The sequence below is a fragment of the Nomia melanderi genome, chromosome 1 (genome assembly GCF_051020985.1).
Source record: "Nomia melanderi isolate GNS246 chromosome 1, iyNomMela1, whole genome shotgun sequence".
Taxonomy (NCBI): Eukaryota; Metazoa; Arthropoda; class Insecta; order Hymenoptera; family Halictidae; genus Nomia; species Nomia melanderi.
In genome coordinates this window covers 22,645,491-22,668,343 of record NC_134999.1, presented here as the reverse complement: position 1 = coordinate 22,668,343, position 22,853 = coordinate 22,645,491, and the positions used below count along the sequence as shown (strand labels likewise).

At 36.2% G+C, this 22,853-nt stretch overlaps 1 protein-coding gene across 4 annotated transcripts; it reads right to left on the bottom strand.

Annotated features, from left to right (window-relative positions):
- Positions 1-302: 302 nt before the first annotated feature.
- Positions 303-22,471, bottom strand: LOC116433265 (zinc finger CCCH domain-containing protein 11A). Of its 4 annotated transcripts, XR_012999800.1 has the most exons (7): positions 22,313-22,471; positions 21,947-22,047; positions 20,845-20,964; positions 20,587-20,764; positions 19,237-19,353; positions 3,964-8,957; positions 303-3,695 (listed from the first exon to the last, which is right to left on the bottom strand). XR_012999800.1 is itself a non-coding variant. In XM_031991177.2 (6 exons), the coding sequence occupies exons 2-6, from the start codon at positions 22,004-22,006 to the stop codon at positions 8,176-8,178; spliced, it is 1,257 nt and encodes a 418-aa protein (XP_031847037.1). In that variant the 5' UTR covers positions 22,007-22,047; positions 22,313-22,471; the 3' UTR covers positions 303-8,175. The 4 variants fall into 4 exon arrangements, 3 of the variants coding, with proteins under 3 accessions (XP_031847037.1, XP_031847038.1, XP_031847039.1); XM_031991177.2 differs by having other exon boundaries at positions 303-8,957; XM_031991178.2 differs by having other exon boundaries at positions 303-8,957; positions 22,193-22,456.
- Between the last annotated feature and the right edge of the window lie 382 nt (positions 22,472-22,853).

The window sequence follows — 22,853 nt, the reverse complement described above, 5'->3', positions numbered from 1 at the left end:
CAAATATTTGATTCTAAAATTTATATTTCGGTCAATTTTTTTCTAAATTCCATACAATTTTTACACGATAAAAAAAGTATGCCAAATTTCCTTTATTACTTGTTCAATAAAATGTTTATTAATACTTATTGTATAAATATAGTTTGTTAATAAAATTAATAAAACATTTATTAATAACACTTTTCGCAAGTGCGTGAAGCAGTGATATTTGGTTCCTTGGCACTTAAGAGGTTAAGATCTAAACAAAGGGGTCTATGAAAAATACTTATTTTATTTAAACAAAAGAGGAAAAAAACGACAAGTCATTTGCAAATGTAACAATCGTATATTTGTTCCGATTTAATACTTTTTTTTATACAGCTTTAATATGACAAGGTACTTGAACTTAACCTATATTTTTAATCGAAAAAATGGCGGGTAGGAATATAAAAAAAAAATTGTTTATCGACAACGGTCGATAATGCAGAATTAACTTATCCTGCTTATCCAGCTGATTTATCTTGAACCACCTAAATTCTTCTTCGCTCTGTTTCTAATCGAACATGAACTGAACGAACGTGCCAACATAATAGCAACTAACATTTTTTTTGTTAACCATTATTTATTAATATTTTATTTTGTTAACCTAAACCATTTGCACCCAAAACTGGAGTATTCTACATTTTTTAACATTTGTAACGATTGAATGCAAATGGGCTAATAACGTTGCACTTAAAATTGCATAATTGCTTAATTAATTAAAAAAAAAGTATATAATTAATCGGGAAAATCCCTGAGCCCCCACTTTCCTTTCATTCCTTATGGTGGTCGAGGGTGAATAGTGTGAAATGAAAATCCCTCGAATTTGAGCACTGTTCTTTTTCCAAATATTTGTTTATAATTATTTGATAAACAACAGTTGAAATGGTTCCAAAAGTAAGATTCCGTGGGAAACAGTTAGAAGAACTGAAGTTAGCGAACGAAAAGATTGTGAGCTCATTGGCGTAATCAATGAACTCGATTTTTTAATTTTAAAAAATTTTAGTTTTTCGTTAATTGTTAACTAATATGCTTCAGTGAATTTTTCGATTAACTAGTTTATTCACTCAATTTTTTGAGTTTTTAAAAATAGTAATGTTTGATTGATTGTTAACTAATATGATTAAATGAATTTTTTTATTATTTAGTTTACTTACTCGATTTTTTAATTTTTAAAAATTGTAGTGTTTGACAAGTTATTAACTAATATATTGCAGTGAATTTTTAGATTCTTTAGTTTATTTTTGTTCATTCGATTTTTGGAATTTTAGAAAATTGTAGTGTTTAATTAATTGTTAACTAATATGTTTAAGTGAATTTTTAGATTATTTAGGTTATTGCATATTTTAAATAAATTATGCTGGAAATAAATTTCGTTGTTGTTTAGTACCACGAAGCAATAATAATTAGTTTGTTCTTAAAAAACTTAAAAGTGATTTATATTTATTAATTAACGTATTAATGAAATAATACTGACAATTTCTTTTCTTCTAACTGTTTCTGGAACTGGAACCAATGTAACAATAATTTCCAACCCTTTGTTACTTACTTACCAATCTCAACCCCTTGCCTTATAATAACACATCAGACTCGTGAGAATGTTAAACAAAGTATAACAAACATAAACATTACTCAATTCTTTTGAATTCAAATTAATTATTCTGTAATCAATTGTACTACAGACTAACTATGAGGATACAATGTGCCCATAAATTTGCTAATTTTTACTGAATTATTAATTAGTAAGTTAATTATTGATTAATTACTAATTAATCGCTTAATTAATTACTAATTAACTACTTGATTGCTAATTAATTGCTTAATTACTAATTAATGACTAATTAATTACAACAAAGTAATTATATCCATCATAGTTGAGAAATAAATCATAGGGCAAGAGGTTAACTATATTTCGCTCAGGTATACGAATTGCAAATATAAAAAACAATAATTAAAACAAATTAAATTAATTAACAATGTAGTTCTACTTATTAAATGAGTATGTGCTAACCACCACATCTCGAATGGTAGGAAATTCGTTTGACCTATAAGCATTGGAACATTTTATATTTAATATTAATTGAACTGTTCCAAAATTAATGAAAAATTTTTTTTATCATTACCCCCTTTCAGTCCAATACAAAAGAATTTTTTATGGGATCTTATGGTTGAATTGTATTTTTCCTACTGAAATTAAACGGTGCTCATAAAATTGCTCATTTTTTATGTACTAATTAAAATGTTTTTATTTTTTTAATTCTCAAGTTGAGAAGCTTTACTTAATTATACAGTATAATTTTTTAAATTTGGATAACTAAGTGTTTAATTAGTAATTTATCGATAATGGTATGCACAGTAAATTATTAAATAATAATTATACAAGGTAATATCCAGATTCATAGAAAATGATGCAAAATAAAATTGATGACAATCGAACTGTCAATTAGGTGTGATCTCGATATGATAATTAAGGAAAAGTGATTAATGCTAGTTTCATAATAAAATTTAGTACAATACATACATGACATTAATACTAATTCTCTGCAAAGTACAACGCTTCATTAACGAGTGTGATATTTTTTTTACATTTTGTTAACGATTCCTGCTACAATTAATTAATCTGTGAATAATTATACAAATTCAACAAAATTAAATCTCAGTTTCTTTCCCTTTTACAAGGTTCCTTCCTTTCAACTAAAACTAAAATCAAAACAGTGATAAACTTTGATAGAGTTCTCTATATTTCCTCACGTGTACTGTAAATGTATAAATATTCGTAATCCAATAAGAACTTACAAATTAGCTTGAGTCACAGAACATAGTCTCCTTCCAATCGAAGAAAATTTATAGAAGAAATTCAATGCTCCGACGAAGACAATAATGTTTTTTTTTTATAATAATCGACTGTGTTACATTCGTCCACTTAATTGTTTATAAATATTTTAAAAAATTACTTTTCATAACGACTACTAAAATATTATGCATGTTGCTACTGGTTTACGTACGTTACTTTTATATACATAAATATACTTTCTTAAGTGCTGAGTAATTAATAAAAATACGCAAGGAAGAACCATATTAAAACTAACGCATTGTTTTCTGAAATAAAGAATTAATTTACACGAAGAATTATTTTTCAAATTTTTTTCATTGTTCAATATACTCTTCCAAAAAATTTTCCCACTTTTCCTTGAATGGTTTCTCTTATTTCGATAATTTGTTGATAACAGAAGTTATCGATTATCCGTAAAAATACTCGTAGGAATAATTTTGATTATTTTGTGTGATATCTTCGAGAACTTGTGTTCCAAATAAAGGAATACCTTTTCAGTTTTTCATTCTACTAGATTATCATTTAAATGACAGACAAATGTAGTTTGGAAAATGGATGTCTTGAAAGTTGCAATTGAAGTGAATTGTAAATGCGAGTAATTAAAATTGACGTAATATGGTACAGTATTCCCTCTCTGTGATCATGCTTTGTGGACTTTCGTATAATGATATCGTTACTAGGATTTTCTTAATAATATGACTACAGGGAGCTCGCTTAAATTTCAACGTGGTCCCAGTAGCAGGGACAGAAAGTGAATGCAATGAGCAGAAACGGGATAGACGTAGTCCCTCCAGCATCGAAATAAAGACGCAATGACGAAAATTTCAATTGCAATCATTTTAACCTTACCTTCTCAAATGCAGTGTTAATTGATTGTTGAGATTGAGCTGATTAAAATGAGTCCAAACACGACGTAAATCGGACTAGTTTTTCGATTTCGTGGAAACGAGCCTTTAATTTCGAAAATTACATGCGATTCCTAAAACTAGTCCGATTTACGTCATGTTTGGACTCATTTTAATCAGCTCAATCTCAACAATCCATTAACACTGCATTTGAGAAGGTAAGGTTAAAATGACTGCAATAGAAATTTTCTTTACTACATGTTTAACTTGATCTTCTCAATTATAGTACCGATGGAATGTTGAGATTCTTCTGATTGAAATGAGTCCAAACACGACGTAAATCGAACTAGTTTTTTCGATTTCATGGAAACGAGCCTTTAATTTCGGAAATTACATGCAATTCCTAAAACTAGTCCGATTTACGTCGTGTTTGGACTCATTTTGATCAGCACAATCTCACAAATTCACTAGGTGGACTAGTTTTGTCAACTGAATGTAATTAACGAAATTAAGGTTCGTTTTCATGAAATCGATAAAATTAGTCCGATTCCTACCGTGTTTGGACTCATTTTAATCACCACGATCCCAGCAATTCACTGGCCCTACATTTGAGAAGATAACGTTAAAATTACTGCAACTGAAATTTCTCGATTATCTATTCCACCTCCACTCACTAAATCTGTTCTTTGCCTTCCTCAGGCTGTACTCGAGTCAATGGAAGCAAATAGCTTCCTCCTGTTTTTTCTGCTCGATTAAATTTCACTGCTGGGACCTCAGACTGTTAAATTTAAACGAGCATTACTGTATTACTACCTAGGTAACACTATAAAAATTTTCTTTCGAGCGTCAGAACTAGCACAAATGAATCATCCTCTGGACCTCCTTATTTATTTTCTATTAATATTGTTAGCATTATTTTTATTTTCTAACAGTGTGCAATTTAATGCATTACACACGAACGTTTTTTATAAATCACACGAACAAATGGATGGTTTTCAAGATAATCTGTTTACATGAATTCCTCGTTTAAAGGCACACAATCTTTTGGTCAAAATGTCTCTCTTCAGTTCGAATGATTTCAGATATTTTAATTTCTCTAGCCTGAATAAAATTAAGTCGACTGACACTAACTTCTAAATTTTTATTTTCATTTTTCCAACTTCTCAGTTGAACAAACAGTCTTGTCAGCAAAATTTTTATGAATTTGAAATTTGAAAACATACCTTCATCCTTTATAAGCTTTTGCTAAAATTATGGCAAACAGTTGTACCAAACCATATAATAAATATTTTATATTAACAAATATCTCATTTTTTTATAAATATCCACGTTTTCCTCGAATTCCCCGACAAAACTGAATATCCAACCCAAAAAATTCCGAGAACTCTGCAACTGCGAAACCACTGAAGGACCATGGACTCTTATCGAGGGGATACTGTACTCACGAGAAAAAGGGCCCACCACAATGGCGTACGTTACAATGATATTCAAACCGCCTGACAAGTGTATCAACAGTTACAAACGCTTCGAATTAAATACATATGTATCCGTATGTATATGTACACGTGACGTCAATTAAACATGTCAACCGAAAATGCATCTTTCTCCGAAAAGAAAAAAAAATGAACAGTTCAACGAAATGCTACAACAGGAAATTCTTCAACGTCAGGGTGAAAAAGTTGAATCAAAACGCGTGACCGAGCTTACTTCTATCAGGAGTCAAAGGAAAATATTCTAAAATTGTAGAATTACGGGTTTCCCTCGTTAGCGTCGCGCGACGCGGGAGTACACTAAGGAGCAGTGGAACACGAGCAGTCGTGTGACCGATAAAAAGACACGTGCAGCATAGCTCGCCACGCTCTACGGTTCGTTTGATTATATTCTCTTCCCCCTCGCGAGACAAGTTAAATGAAACGAGACATTTAACCTCTTCGCACGTACAGTAGCGTTCAAAAGTTCCGGTCAGATCGTTTTCGGAATCGAGTCCGTGTCGCGTCGATGTGTCGCTGCGATTAATGCAAAGGTACGGCCTTGAAATATTGAGTGTACGTTAAACACTGTATCGTCCGTTGCACGGAACCTGGCACTTTCGTCCGAGTGGTCGGATTCTACGGAGCACGCCCCCTCCACGCGACGTTTCGCTTGTGGTACGCGATTGGCCGAGGCGCTGGCACATGGTACTCGGGTCGAGCGACGGGGCGCCGTTTCTGACTCGCGATTGGAGCTCTCGGAGCGACTGTATCCGCGCCTGTGACGTCACGAGTGCCAACTTCCCAGCAACGACAGTATACACTTGATTTTGTCGTTCTATTGCGAGCAAAAGAGATTTCTCGAACTAAATTCCACGGACAGGTCAACTGTGTGTTGATTCGCGATTAATCAGCAGGAAAAATTTCAAAATCAAAAACTCATTAACGCGTTCGCTACCAGCGTTTATTTCAGTGATGGTCTCCTTAATTATATTTTCTTTCATCTAATAAATCTTCTAAATAAATTATTAAATTGAAATTGAAACTGAAACGAGTCACTGAGTTCCTAAATATAATGCAGTTTATAATTTTTAATAATAATAATCTACAGCATTAACCCTTTGCACTTGAAAGTTTTTCACTTGAAATATTATATAATTTCCAATTAGACGTACAGAAAATTAAATGACAAGATTGTTAAAATGAATTTAACAATAAATTGCATGAATTAGGTAACAAAACTATTTTCCTTCAATATTAAAAAAATTAAAAATTAAAAATAATATTTATAATTTTGCCTCTCGACAGGGTTAATTTCATTCTCATTATGTAAAATATATAATTACGACCGCCACAAATGTAACATTGGTAGCGAACGCATTAACCCCTTGCCCTATTTATTTTTCAACTATGATCAACAACTACTTAGCATTAATAATTTATTTAAAAAAGAGACAAATTTTATATTCTATGCCTATGCTTTAAATTATAATAATTGTTAATAGAAGGATATTTCATTCGTATTCACAATAATTGAGTAATATTTAATTAATTGTTTAAAACCTTCACTATGAGTCTCACGTGTTATTATAAGGCAAGGGGTTAACATTTTGTCGAGATGAATATAGAAAATCAAAATAATGTAAATTGTTCTAATAAATAATAACTAATTAGAACCCATCAAAGGAACGAGTTTTTAATTTTCTGTAATCCTCTCCGAACGGAACTCAAGTATTTTTTACAAAATAATTAATATTTACAAATTACTATTATTATTATTATTATTATTATTAATATTATTAATATTAATATTAATTTCGGAAAACCGACTTGTACAATGACGAGTGAGACCCGTGATGAAGATTTCTAGACTAATTAACCAACAATCAATGTTGTTCATTACCCATGGATCAAAGCAAACGACTATTTTGCTATTATCAATTTATTACCTCCAAATGAAATTTCCGCTTCAAGTAGAATGGAAAATTTTCGTGCATTTCTTCCAAACTGCAGTAAAATATTGCACGAGCTTAGCGAAAGTAAATAGTACGCCAAGGGGTTAAGTGGTATTACTTATAATACAGGAAAGTTTTCAACTAATCATCGTATAATCAAATGAATCATTATTCGTCGAGGCCACCGGTGACCTCCATGGCATCCAAAACGTGTCGACTCTTTGCACTCGAGGATATTCTTCAAAACGAGCCTTTACTTTCGAAAATTACATGAAATTCGTAAAATTAGTTCCATTCCCACCGTGTTTGGAGTAATTTTAATCAGCACAATCTCAGAAATTCACTGTATTTGAGTAGGTAGGGTTAAGATTATTGCAATTGAAATTTTCTTGGCTACACGATTAACCTTACCTTTTGAAATGTAGTACCAATAGATAGCTGAGATTCTTCTGATTAAAATGAGTTCAAACACGATGGGAATCGGACTAGTTTTAACGATTTCATGGAAATGAGCCTTTAATTTCGAAAATTACATGAAATTCGTAAAACTAGTCCGATTCCCATCGTGTTTGGACTCATTTTAACCAGCACAACCTCAACAATCCATTAACACTGCATTTGAGAAGGTAATGTTAAAATTATTGCACTTGAAATTTTCTTCACCGCACGTTTAACCTTACCTTCTCAATCGTACCACTAAAATACTGAGACTCCCCTGATTAAATCTGCCGAAACACGCTGGAAATCAGACTAGTCCTAACAATTCCATACACTGATTTCGACTCGTTTTCATTTCACAATTTCGTTACCTCCAATCAACTATCACCCTACAGTCGCCTCTCGAGTGCAAAGGGTCAAGGGAATTCCCCACGTCCAACAGCAACGAAACTAAAACCGGCTCTTACAATCACAGACGCCAACCGACAACCCAACTGAACCAGAACTCCACCCCCCAAGCCAAGCTATCCCCCAGCACTCCCCATGGAAAAACCGTCTCCCAGCACTCACTGCTCCGGCAGCCCCGAGAAGCTACCCACCCCCTAGAGCCTCCGTCCTCAGACCGAGGTCTTCTCCTTCAGGAGCGCGTCAATGTCCTTGAGAATATCGTCGGACGCCATGTCGAGCGTCAAGTAGTCCTCCTCGTTCACACTCAACAGGCTATCGCAGGCCACGTCCTTGGCCTGGTTGCCAGCCTTCCTCTCCTCGCTGGTCTCCACCAGGCTCTGGTCCTCGTCAGTGCTGCTGTCGCAGAGCCTGACCTCCACGTTCCTCTTGGCGACTGTCGTCTCCTCGGGGCCCAGCCTCTGCAGGCCAACTTTCGTGCAACCGTCCTCGACGTTCTCCGGAGGCTTGCAGGCCTCATCCTTGCGGCACTTTTCGTCGGAAGTGATCCTCTTAGGGGACCTCCTGAGCTTCACCGGCGGCGCGCTGGTCAGGACGGTCCCATGACCCCTGACCTTGCACCTGCCGGAGTCACACTCCTCCAGCGTCCGCTTCACTCCCCTGGGCGTGTCCCTGGGCGTGTCCGTGGGCGTGTCAGTGGACGTGTCCCTGGGCGATCCCGAGTTTGCCACGCCCTCTCTGCGCCTTTTTCTCCGGCGGATCTCTTCTAGGCTGAGCACCTCGAAGTTCAGGCTCTTGTCGCCGTTTCGGGGGCAGGCCGGAGGCTTCGCGGGCTCGCACGGCCTGACCACGCCCCGATGGTCTTCCATCTGGTACGAGTAATACGCCGCGCTCTCGGCCTGGATCTCCTCCAGCCTGATCTCTTCGTAGGTCTTGCAGTAAGGCACCCTCGGCTGCGGCTTTACCGGCGATGGTACGCTTTCATTGTCCGACTCTGCAAGAAACAGGACGAAATGCAAGAATATGTTACTCGGCCGTCGCGCGCCGTTGCTGCGCCGCCGTCCTCTCTCTCGGCCTCTATCCGCTGCCACTAATCTAAGTGAACCTCGTGGGAAGAGATACTCGGCGGACACTGCCCTCGGCCGTCTTGCGTTTCGGGACTGATCTAGCTAGGCTCTTTGCTGGCTCTCGCCTGAATTTGATTTCTTGTTCAGTGTGTAATTTAGACTTTTTTTTTGGTTTTTCGAGTGACGGATTTTTTGGGGGATTGATTCGAACACGCTTGGACAAAGGCTAGGTCTAACAACTGGCTTAGTACAATTCCAATACTTTCATCGATATCCCAGATCCTTTATTTTGCGATTCGCTTTCCTCGTTGCGCTTGCCTTCAAGGTTTTCTCTCAAGCTCTTCTGCCGGGAAGCTCTCCATTTCTAGTGCGGAACCGTTTTTAGTCGGAATCCAAGAGAATCGTTTTTTAGCGGTCTCCTCGGAGGTATTCTCCCTTTGTATTTTCGCTCGTGACTAGACTCTCTGTAGCCCCGCTTAGCTGCGACCTCGGCTTAGAGGATAGTGTTAACTGACGAAGCTCAGAATCCGTCTGGCCTGCGAACGTTCGATAGGCGAGCTTATCTATTCCTTGTTCGGCTCCCCCGAGAATCGATTGAGAGGTATTTTCACACTTCGAAAATTAGATCAGGTTTCTCGAGATTCGATGGGTGAACTGTTTTTGTCTGTGTCAATACAGGAATTTATTTTGTGGTTTTTTAGAGGATTTCTCGTCGTTTGAGTGGTTGCAAAGTGAACATTTTAAAGTGGCCAATCTGTAGAAATATAGGAATTTATTTTGTATTTTTTAAAAGCTTTGTTGTTGTTTGAATTGTTGTAAAATAAATATTCTAAAATGAACCAATCTGTAGAAATATATGATTTTATTTTATAATTATTTAAACAGTTGCAAATTAAAAATTTTAAAATGAAGGAGTCTGTAGAAATATGATTTTATTTAACAATTTGTTAAAAGCTTATTGTTATTTAAATAGTTGCAAAGTAAATATTCTAAAATGGACTAATCTGTATAAATACATGATTTTATTTAACAATTTGTTAAAAGCTTATTATTATTTAAATACTTGCAAAGTAAACATTATAAAATGGCCAATCTGTAGAAATACATGATTTTATCTAACAATTTGTTAAAAGCTTATTGTTATTTAAATACTTGCAAAGTAAAAATTCTAAAATGAACCAATTAGTTTTAGTGTTAAATAATGGAATTATCATTATTGTTGTATCTGTACAAATACAGGAATTTATTTATAATTTTTCAAAAGCTTTGTCGTTATTTGAATGCTTGCAAAGTAAACTATCATCATGGCACTGATTATAAATAGAAATATAGCGTCAATTAAATAATAGTATCGAATTAATTAATTAACTTTTGCACTATCTTTCATGTTCACAATTCATGGGACACATACTTTGAAACCAAATAACTGAAAAGTGTGAGAAAACAAGAATTTTTTCATTAATCAACCGTAACGGAATAACGATTAATTAAAGAAATTATAATAATTACATTTAATTTAGTAATTTGGTTTCATAATATTTTCCCGTCTATTTTTATACTATTATAGTAAACAAAGAACAAATAGTTTCAATGATATACTTGAAGAAGTTGACTATTATTATCAACAAATTTATTTATAGCAAAGGAACAAAATTTCAGGAATAAATTAGGTACACAAAAATTTGATAATATAAATTTCTATGACCCTCTGTGCCAACAATTGATTCTCTTTTAATGATATTCTTATATAGTTTGTAAAATGAATAATAACGTAATGAAATTATCAATAATTTCAATTTGCAATATCAATAATGCAATTTCAATAAATTCGTTTTGCAATACTATTATCAGTTCAGCCCCAAAATTATAGCCATATATAATTAAACATTTTATATAGCTTATTCATAATTAATAAGAAGTAACTACTGTCTCTTAATGAATAAAATAATCTCATTAATGAATAAGAAATTTCTTATATTTCTTAACGAATAAAATAATTCCATTCACCTATGAGAAATTTCTTATTTCTTAGTTAATAAAATAATTCCATTAACATATGAGAAATTTCTTATATTTCTTAATTAATAAAGTAATCTCATTAACGAATAAGACACTGCAGTAGAAATTCCTTTCCCAAACTCCCTGATGTATTTATATTGCTCGTTTAATATCACCTGAAACTGGGCCACGAGCAACCGATGCGCTAGAGAATGCATTACAGTAATGTTCGCTTAAATTTCACAATTTCGGTTGCCAGTATTGGAATTTAACCGAGCAGAGAACACAGGAGGAAGCTATTTGCTTCCACGAATTGACTCGAGCGCAGCCTGACGAAGGCAGAGAATTGATATAGTGAGTGGAAGTGAGATAGACACAGTCCGTTGAGCATCGAGTATTGAAAATTTCAATTGCAGTAATTTTAACGTTACCTTCTCAAATGTAGTGTCAATGAACTGCTGAGATTGCGCTGATTAAAATGAGTCCAAACACGACGTAAATCGGACTAGTTTCAGGAATTTCATGTAATTAACGAACTTAAAGGTCCGTTTCCACCGAATCCATAAACCTGGTCCGATTCCCATCGTGTTTGTGCTCATTTTAATCAGCGCAATCTCAGCAATTCACCAGTACAATTAACAAGTTAAAATCAAATTTCCCTCAACTAAAACATCCTTCATTCCATATCTAAACTTCACACGTAGCACCTCTTCGACCTGTATCTATCTCCTTCCCTCACTGTATTCACTCTCCAGTCCGTCATCGAGCCACACCGAGCCCAAGACACCGAGTAGCAGAAGAGATGGCACACCAGTATCCGGATTTCTGTGGAATTCAAACAACCGTCACTACAAATCCCACCTCTGCCCTCGACAACGTCGACGGACTCCCAAACGTTCGTTCAGTTCGTGCTCAGCCGCGACAACGGAAAACCAGCCCAAGCCCTACCGCCTACCCTCCAGGGACATTAAATCACAAATGCAACCAGAGTAGATGTGTTTGTTGATCAATTTACTATTATAAAGTATTTGTAATATCATTTCGTTTTACATTCGATAAATAAATTTCACTAACACGTTCAAAAAAGAAAAAATATCAACAAGTGTCGGACCGGTGCAAAGAGAGGCAACCATAATCGGAACAAAATCATCGAGTCGCCGAGATGATCCGAGACGATCTGTTCGGCGATCAATTGCATTTGTCCCGGCTACGGTCCTCGATTACAAAGGAGTAACACAGTGTCGTAGAACGGAACGCAAGTCGCTGTCGCGCCGGCGTTTGCATCTCATCCCTCTCCGTGATATATCGGGTCTATCGGGACCCGAGAAGCGTCGTCTCCGTTGGTTTACATCGAGTCGCGTATAATCGGTCCTCGAGGAGGACGCGTGTTCTCGCTGTCGGATCGCCGGACGAACCGCGCGCGCACTCGGCGCGACGACAATTCCCGTCATCGGGACGGCGCGAGGAGGGTCGAAACTGTCGTCGCTCGGCGGGCCTCGCAAGAGCCGGTCGCTCAACGATGGTCGCAGTCGTGAGCGGAATCGATGAGTCTCCGGAAATTATAACAGTAACAATAACAGGAGAAAAATAGAACGGGAAGATAATCGATGGATGAAATCATTCGAATGGACCGTCCTCTGCACCGAGGACAATGATTGCAGCTGGACACACGAGAAACTGGAGATCGGTACCGGGTACCGGGGGATCGAGCCGAATCGTTGAAAACAGGGAACATTGGTGGAACAGAAAGGAGCTTCCGAAGAATAATATTCAACAAAAGAGAGACAAACCGAGGGGAGACGAGAACGTTCCTTAATTAAAGCGTTCGGTGTGTAACGTTCGTGATTACAATTGCAACGTCGATGCTGAATTGCCCTTTCAACCCTTTGCGGACGAGGACCGTCTGAACCGTTGGAAAGCCTCGCCATAAAAAGCTGAGTCGCTCGGACGCCCTAGAAAAAACTACACACTCTTATTGGAATTTAGATACAGAAGCTAGAAGTGATTGTGCCAGTGCTCGGCCGCAAAGGGTTGACAGGTGGCGTCCACAAATAGCGAAGGTACGAACAGAACGTCCAACGAAAGAAACTAAGGTCACGAGTCCAGCTGATCCCTTTCATTCCTCGCGAAGCACTGTCATAGGTACCTCGGCCGCAGGGGACCTGGCACTCCCGTCCGAGTGGGCGGACTCGTAGGACCACGCCCTCCCCGCGCGCACAGTCGACTGTGGCGCGCGACTGGCTCGGCGACTGGCTCCGCCCCTGCGCCACGAGTACCGCGTCCGCTGCGGCCGACGTAGCTCGCACACAGCATCTCCTCTCGTATACCCACGCACACACGCACCCTCGAGGAAGTTACACGCGTTACAGGCCGTTCCCTTTCTCTTCTCGACCGAGAGACGACTCCTCGGGTTTGGAAAATAGTTTACGCCTAACACTCTCCTCTGAACATTCGTTTGTTTATAACAATAGGCTAGCCACGGGGATTCCAAGTGATCCGAATAAAAAGACACGTTCGTGTCGGCCTTCTCTTAATTTCTAGGTAAACGAAAGGTGTCCTCACGGCAAGTTCAATCATCGAAGGCCTACGATTATAAATAATCGGTTCACTGTACTTTCTGGCTTCATGTGTGGTGTGTGTGTGTGTGTGTGTGTGCTATATCACATTGAACGAATCCACGAGACCCGTGAGTAGTGAGTTCCCTGGCAAGTTCTATGCAGCAGAAACAAGGGGAGAATACAGACGAACACCGTACTCTAATTTTACACTTTCATATAATACACACGATCTCTCTCTTCGTCCCCTCCTTCCCCGACTGATCGATCTAGGTGCGATCACACGAAATCTTTCGTTTTCCTTTCCAAGCTGCCACGAGTCACGTGTGAAATGCGACAGAGGAACCGCGAGGGAGGTCTCTTTTAACCCCTTCTGCTATAATATCCAGTCGGACTCGTGATGGAAACTCTCAATCGAATTCGAAATACACAAGTAAAGCGCTACTCGTCTGTTATCAATCCTCGAGCTTCAGAGTAAACGTAGCTACAAAATAAGTATCGAATTCTTTTCATTATCCGTCCAATCAATGACGATAGAGCAGGTCTATCAAGCACAAATGCGAGATATCATAGGACAAAGGGTTAAACACCGTCCGTTGCACGGAACCTGGCACTTTCGTCCTGGCACGTCCTCCCCGCGCGAGCTGCTGTGTGATTGGCTGGGGCTGGTTCCGCCCCTAGGGCGTGGCCAGCGCTAGGTTCGCTGCAACGGACGGTGAGCGTGGAGTGGGCTGTGGAGGAACGCCAGAGGGCGGGAGCAACTGGAAAGTGTTGAATGAGTAAATGTGGAAAGCTTTCTGAAGGCAAATTAGGAGGCTCCTCTCAATGGAACCACTGATAAACGTGGGTTCAACACTAGAACTACCAAGCACTGAAAATAAGTCAATTGAAATTTTAATAAGTACACAAGTTTTATAAAGAAATTTGGAAAAGTCAGTTTATTTCAGTATAAGTATTAGTAAATTATGCATCTGTGCTTTTCCAGTAATTGTAACAGAAGAAATCAGGAGTCATTTTGATCTGTACGGTAATTCTAGTGTTGAGAAACTGTTGACGTTGGAATTGCAAGTGTCTCGACTGGACAACCCCTACAGACCTGATTATCGTAGAGGATTTTGTACTAATCTAGTAACAAGAGACTATTCAATGCAGTAATGGTATGTACTGTGAATAGAAAATGGTAGTATATTCTCCAAAGGAAATAGATTGGAGTGTAAGGTGTACGTTGCCTGTGATAGTTTGGACATTTTATCGGATATTAACAGTAGAACAGTGTATGTTGTAATGTGTCAGGTCTGAAGGGGTTGAGCTGCAGAGGGTGTCACGGGAAGAGACAAATGAGGTGGAAGAGGCAAGGATGTGAGATACGAGGGAAGAGGAAAGAAGTGAGAGAAGCAGTGGCACACGAGGAAATAAAGTCCACGCAGGAATAGGTGAAACTAAGAAAGGATAAGGCAATGAGGAGACCACGAGTGAGAAGGAAAAGAGGCAAGTGAAAAGTGAGGAAAGCGATCAACTGTTAAAGCAACAAGAAATAATGGAAACAAGAAGCGTGCAATCAAAGGAGATGGCAAAGACGATGAGGAAGAATAGGAAGATAAATGGGGTACAACGTTAGAAGAAAGAGTAAGGGAGGTAAAGCGGCCCATATTAAAGGAATACAATGAGAAATCTTTCTCTCCGTTATCATGAGATTTAAAGTCACGCTTGTTGATCTCGTGAGTATCGGGCATGATCCATTAAGTAAACGTTACTTCTAGTGGAACAAGGAAAAAGAAATATCACTAGAAAGTAAAATGAAGTGCCAGTAAAGACTAGAACGTTCGGATTCCGTCTACATAAAAATAGAAGGAAATTATTTTGAATCCGTAATTCACAATTAATGCTCTAATATACGTTCAATTTACTCAGTCCCTCGACCATTAATCCATTATTAACGACTTGATATATAATACATATCTCATGCTGACAAATTCCCGTAATAAGGATTACATTAGTTTGCCTTTACGCTTTTCGTGCAGATCTAGGCGCAGATAGTATATATATTTATGTATGTATGTATATATATATATATATATGTATGTATATTAATAAAAATAATAAATATTGCAATTCACCTTCACCGAGATTTAGAATACCTTAGTATCAGAAACGCTTGATTTGCACTAACCGGTTTACAAAGACCTCTTTCGACTAACACATAAGTGAAGCGGCACGCGACTGAAACCAAACTCCGAAAGTACTATTTTATACATCAATTTCCGCGTTTTGCTTCACGTTCAAAGTACGTATATGTAAATATGTCTGTGTACGCATGCAATACGTCTATTTTTAATCGTATTCCTGTTTCACTTTTAAAAATTCCTTCAGCTCGTTCAGCACTCGCTGCTTCTCTTGTTCCTCTTTCTATTATAGTTTCCATTTTTTTTTTTCCATATATAAATACGTAAATATATAAACACACATATATATTTATATATTTATATCCGTAGTAAAGTATCTGTATTATATAATTTTATACTTCATTGTTCAAACTTTTCCGTCTCATTCCCGCGAACGATTAACGTTGTTTTCAATGCTCAAAGCGGTCCTTTTCTCGCCGTTAACCTCACTTTTTTCTCGTGTCATTTAACATTTGCCGTTCGATCACCGAAAAAGGACAACTTCGACGAAAGAAAACCGAACGTACCTATATATTTTGTAAATTTCTATTGACCGGACACTAATTGAAAGACTCGTCTGTCCGTTTGCCCGAAGATGCGTTCCACGTTTATGAATTTCTCATGCTTTAATTCACTTGGTATTCTAGCACCTTCATGTTTTTTTTTTCTCTCTCTCTCTTTTTCTCCCACTTCACTCGTCTCGACTACTTTCAGCACTAACGATTCGTAATTTCACGCTACTCGAGACACACAACTTACATATTCATTAAGAAAGAAAGATTCATCGGATTTCCGTTTAAAGCGTCTCAAATTCTAACCTGCGCGCGCAGCACTGTTCGAGGCAGCGTTCTCGCTTCTCCGCGGGGATACAGTGTCGTGTAATTTGTTTCTCGTTAATGCGTGACATACAACGCGCTGGAACAGTCTGCACACTATTATTATTATATCAAACTTCGTTCGTCTAAGTGTAAGACAATCGCTAGTACGCTTCGTTCACCCCGCTCCATTTCGATTAGCCGCTAATTCTTACGGAAAGCCAAAACATATGAAGGCATTATATTGTTTGTGTGTACAGGTTAAACCCTGGGGGGGGGGGTGGTAGGATTTGATTCAATCAAATGCTACTCGCCCTAAATGTAAAATTATGTTTTCTTGTTTGTTTATATCTCTTTGTATTCTCCTTCGTTTCCTTTTCACTTTTCTTTTCAGAGAGTAAGAATGTTACAATCGGTCGCATGTTATACAACATATGCAGTACTGCATAAAAATAAAAGCACGTGTGCACGCGTACCTGAGGCAGTATTCAACTGGAATAATTGAATTTTCTTTTTTTTCTTTTAGCTATACCGTGAAAAGCTCGAAGCATAACCATTCGTTGTACCACTATGCGAGAGTGATACACGCCTTGCAATGTGATTTTCAAACGTTTCCTCGAGATTAGTTTCTTAACATGTTATGTGTCGAGCTTAAAGTATGATTTTTTTTTTTGTTTTTACCTGTTTCGGAAATTCAGTGCCTATAAAGAAACTCTTCGCCCTACTATTGTGATGTTGAATCGGCATCGTAATACCTGTGCGAGTTCAGATTGTGTGTGTGTGGCAAAGCGACGACCCATAGCTATCTTCTTAATTTATCCAGAACTGTTTTTCATTTCGGTATCATATAGCACAACGAAAAGGTGTGGATACTTCGATCTTGTTTTGTATTGTGGCATTCAGGAAAACTCGAGGCTCATCGCATTGACGCTGGAGAAAGATAGCCATAGGCAGTTAGAGGGCTACAGGCAAAGTTTAGATATAGCAGCCCCTGGAAAAATTGATATTCAAATCTACGTTTTTTTTTTAACTCTACTTTTAGTATTTTTTTTTTTTTGGTTTGTTCATTCGTTTATAGTAAGATCTTACTCTTTTTTAAAATGACACAATTACTTTTGACTTCTCTAAGTGATGAGTATTACATCGTAACATACTGTGTTTTCGCAAATGTGAATATTAATCGCTATCCAATAAATTGTGAATAATCTTGTTACGAATACAGTTTTGTCGAATCTAAATGTTGCATGTTATCCCTCTGTTCTCAATGATAATACACTGTATATATTAACTTATATGCTTATTTTCAATCATATTGAAATAACACACAGCTTATAACTGTAGTTTTAAAGCGTAGTGGTCACAAATATTTGAAACTATCCTTCAAAGAAATCTTATATCTCAATATGGTTTTATGATTTTATTCTATGCAATAATAAAGACAATGCTATTAAGCATCATTTCTCTCTACAGTTTTTTTTTTCTTTCAATATTACTTTAAGATAAGAACTACTGAGAATCCAAAATGACGAATTTGTTATTTCTTTTAACAACTATACGAATACATTTTTCGAGAGTTCAACGAATAAATTAATTTACATAATAACTTCCAATAAGACCATCCTTATGATTTTAATAATTACAAATCAAAACAACGAGAGATCAGTTACTTTGAACGGTCTAGTAGTTCTAGTATCGAACAAACGAGACAAAAATTAATCATAATCTGTAAACGAAGTAGTGCAGTCTTTATTATTGAAAAAGAAATTTAAAATACTTTACGAATTTACAATACACTAATACCTCTAACACTATCGAAAGCCGTTATCATTTGTAAATATTATATAACTTCTCAATCGCACTGATGCAGCTGAAGTTTGCTTTATCTCTTGTATATATAGTTTGTCCATTTTTTTTTTTTTTTAATAGTTTGCTGCTATTAATTCATTTTTAGGGAAATATGTCAAGCGAAAATCGATTAAGTATCGGAAATGTACTATTCCTATATTGATCAATCAATTAAAATAATCTGCAATTAAACCAATATCATAAAATAGGAAGTACAACGTTTTTTTTACATACAAAGTATCGTACATGCTTGTGTACGTATAGAATACTTCGCATCATCATTTGAAAAGCATTTTGTCGTTTAATGTTACTTATATATCTGCTTTCTCCATCTGTCATTGTTCGTTTACTGTATTGTAACTATGCTAATTATAGTTCATGGACGACGGAATCGTTTATACGAGGTCATTTCGGAGTATGAAAAAGGAAATCTTGACGTCTGAGGTTGAGAAGTTTGACGAGTATGTATAGATGAATACGGTGGTTGTTGAAGAAGTGGAGAATTCTGTTGGTTTTGTAATGGCGACAATGACTGGCCAGGAGAATGTGAGTGCAGACTTTGCGGATGGGAAAATGATAACGTATGGTGGCAAGGAGAACTCTGTGAATTTTGTACACTGGGCTGCGGTATGTTTAAATTGTTCGTGACATTGATATTATTTAATAAGTTGAGACTGTTAGAAACGTTATTAGGGATTGTCAGATTGCTTGGTATACTGAGTGCGTTTGGAATATTTATATTTGTTTGTAAATTGGGCGGAAGGGAAAGAGTAGCCGATGTAAGATAATGTACGCTGAAAGATGGACGGGGGGGCTAGTAAAGCCTCATACCTTCTTCAAATTTGACGATAAGAGGATCAACAGCTGGACTGCCAATAAAACTGCCTGCTTCGCTACTTCCTCTACCTTGATCTGACTCTGTGCTGTTTCCATCATACTTTCCATCATCTGCCAACAAATTACACAAATTATTATATTTCAGCAATAGAACACCAAATTCTTATACACAGGGTATCCCATAATGTGCAGCAACTACTGTAGGCGTGAACTTATTACACAAAAATAATAAAACAATCTATGTAAAGATAAATTTTCAAGTTACGGCTGCTTTGGTAATAATTGTTTCGCAATCTTTAGAAAAGTTAAATACAAATGTAAATACATCTCGCTACAAATGTTTCAATTCATTTATTATTCTTTTACTTTATTTGTTTGGAATTGTTTAAAAATTTATTTGATTTCCTAACCTTCAGTGTTGCAGATAAATAAGAAATCAATTTTTAGTATCTGTATAAATATGGACAAACCGTTACCTCTTAAAATATGAAAGATATCAAAAAATTACATTCATAACGGACTTATGAATGCAATATTCCAGGCTGTGAAAGCATTAAAGCTAGTATCAAAAAATGTTTATAGTACAGAGTAATTTCAATTTTGTGGTCAACTAAGTACAACTTTTAAATAGAACCAAATATATCAATTAAATTTCAATTTTTAAGTGAACCTATATGTTTCTTTTGCGGTTAAATGAAAAAATCAAAAATCTATAAATTATATACTTCATTTTGAACAGTCTCCAAAATATTGCATGTACAATATTTATAAAAAAGAAATAGGATGAAACACTGGAACTAAACAGCATTCGTTTCTATAAGTATTTTGAAGTTCATTCAATCATGCAATAACAAATCCAACAAAAAGTATATAATTCCATTTAAAAACTAAAATCTGATTCTCACATCTCTTAGGTTAATAATATAAGTGCCCATAAGATTTTCGAAATTAAAATACACTTTATTACAAAAAAGAAAGCGAATCACTTTTTGAAAAATCCTGTATACTTTTCACGAAACGAAGATTTAAGTTTCAAGATGCTATTTAACATTTTTAAAAATACAGCATCGTTAAATACTTCATTATGTTTATGTAATTCATAATAGAAACTGTTTTTTTACAAAAAAACTGAAGTTCTATTTCCAAATCTACATCTAATGACGATTTTCCTTTGAAAATAAGTTTCGTTGGATAATTTAAATGAGAGAAATACAAAGTAACGTGGGCAGTAACTTTTATACGGAATACTTCACAAATTAAGCGAACACAAACGTTTTATTACCAAAGGTAGCAAAAATTTGTCCGTTCACAAGATACATTAAAAATACAATAAAATGTGCCTACCTAGACGAGTGAACCATTCCTGATTTAATAATGACTTTGATGTTAATTCCGGATTCTTCACTGGATTAATAGGATTACTAGTAATTGTACGAGCATTTTTATGCTTGAACGAACAATGTGGTTTCCTACACCCTCCAGCCTGTGTTTCCCAGTAACACGGAATTGACTTGCGATTTTTCTATTCATGCAACACAAAGATACCATTAATAATTCCATCAAACTTCTCGTTGAACGTTTCAAACCTTAAAATATATTTACCCTTAACTCCATATGCCTGAAGTTACAGTGTTCATCAAGACATTTACCCTGCTGCCAATATATGCATCTTGTTTCACAACCCAAGGCAGATGGCTCATGTCTGAAAGGACACTCATCACCCTTCAAACATGATTAAAAAACACAATTATAAAATACAATAACTATAAATAAATACAATACGACTATGATCGTCATACAATATTGCAGTGCTCATTCGACTTGTCAATACTGCAAGGTAATAGTTCCATATGAAATTATTTACATGCGATAAAGTTTATAATACAGACAATACATCTGCGTTATAAAACATTCACTTGTAACCTAATTTAGAACCATGTAAACTTATACGTTATAAATCCTTTACACTATAAAATTTCTTTATAATACAGACAATACATCTGCATTACAAAAAATTCACTCGTAACCTAATATAGAACCATATAAACTTGAAACGATAATACGTAATCCTTTACACAATAAAATTTCTTTATAATACAGATAATACTGCAGCACATTACAAAAAATTCACTCGTAACTTGTTAACATACAAGATATTAACATAAATATTTATCGTTACAAGTTTATATGGTTACGAGTGAATTTTTTGTAATGCAGATGTATAATCTGTATTATAAAGAAACTTTATCGTGCGAAAAGGACTTATAACGTACTATCGTTTCAAGTTTACATGGTTCTATATAAAGTTACGAGTGAATTTTTTGTAATGCAGATGTATTATCTGTATTACAAAGAAACTTTATCGCTTTATTCATATTATTATAATAACATATATAATATATATGTATATATATATATATATACACATATATACATATACATATACATACGTACACATGTATTGAAAATAAAGAAACATGAAATCTTGAAAACCTCTTAAACAAACGCTTAAATAAATAATCCGTCAACTGTTTGAAAAAGAAGAACGTCGCGAGATCTTTGGCTTCAACATGGCCGATCTAACCACGAGACCGAGCGGAACAGAAACAATATGGAAACGAATATATTAAACGGCAGAAATTCGGTCGCGACGGGGAAATCGGCGAGACGATCGGCCCGCGCGGGCCACGCGATGGGAACTCACCTTTTTACACGTGGAATAATAGAAAAAGTAACAGTCGGTATTCTTATAACTGTGCTCCATTTGCAAGAACTGATGGGACGACGAACGATCGTGTTCCTCGGCTGAAACAGAAAACAATTACGAGGATTGACCGACGACGTGCCTCGGCCGGGGGCGCATTGTCAAAACAAAGGGAAACGAAACGAGACGCGTGAAAACGTTACCATTACGCGAGGGCGAACGCGCGATTGAAAATGCGAAATGTACCTTGGCGACGTTCGAGTGTTTATCGGGGATTAATTCGAATCCGAAATCTGTCGCGGCCAGGGGTGCCCCGACGTCGATGGAAATGACCTTCGGTTGTGTACCCGATTACCGATTACTTACGCGTAGTGGCAGTGATTCCTTGGATGACTTCTTTTTTGCCCCTTCGCTTTGACCCACACACTAATCGACTCGCACACAGGTTCAAGTAAATAGTTCGACCGTAGTACTTGTCGCCCCTTTCGTACAGACGCTATTCAGTAATAGATACGACGGCGTAAACCTCCGAGAAAACGCGAAGATACGCGACCGACCGTGCGCGCCTTTTTTCCAATTTCTTCGACTTTTACGCACGAGAGTGGACGGATTTGCTTCGGGATTATTTGTTGTTCGAGGGTTTGGAAAATTTTATTGGAATTGTTATAAACTTGATATTTTTGTACTTTGGTAAATGTTGTTATTTAAAATATTTTAACATTTAAGATACAGATAGAGGTAATTGTTATTTACAGTTTTTATTTTAAGTTATAGATTTAAGATTGGAATGTTTAAAAAATATGTAACGAATGATGGACCTTGTAATTGTTATAAATAATAGTATTTTAAATATAATATAGAAACTTGATACTGAAAAATATGAAATTTTTGCTTTTTATATTAATTT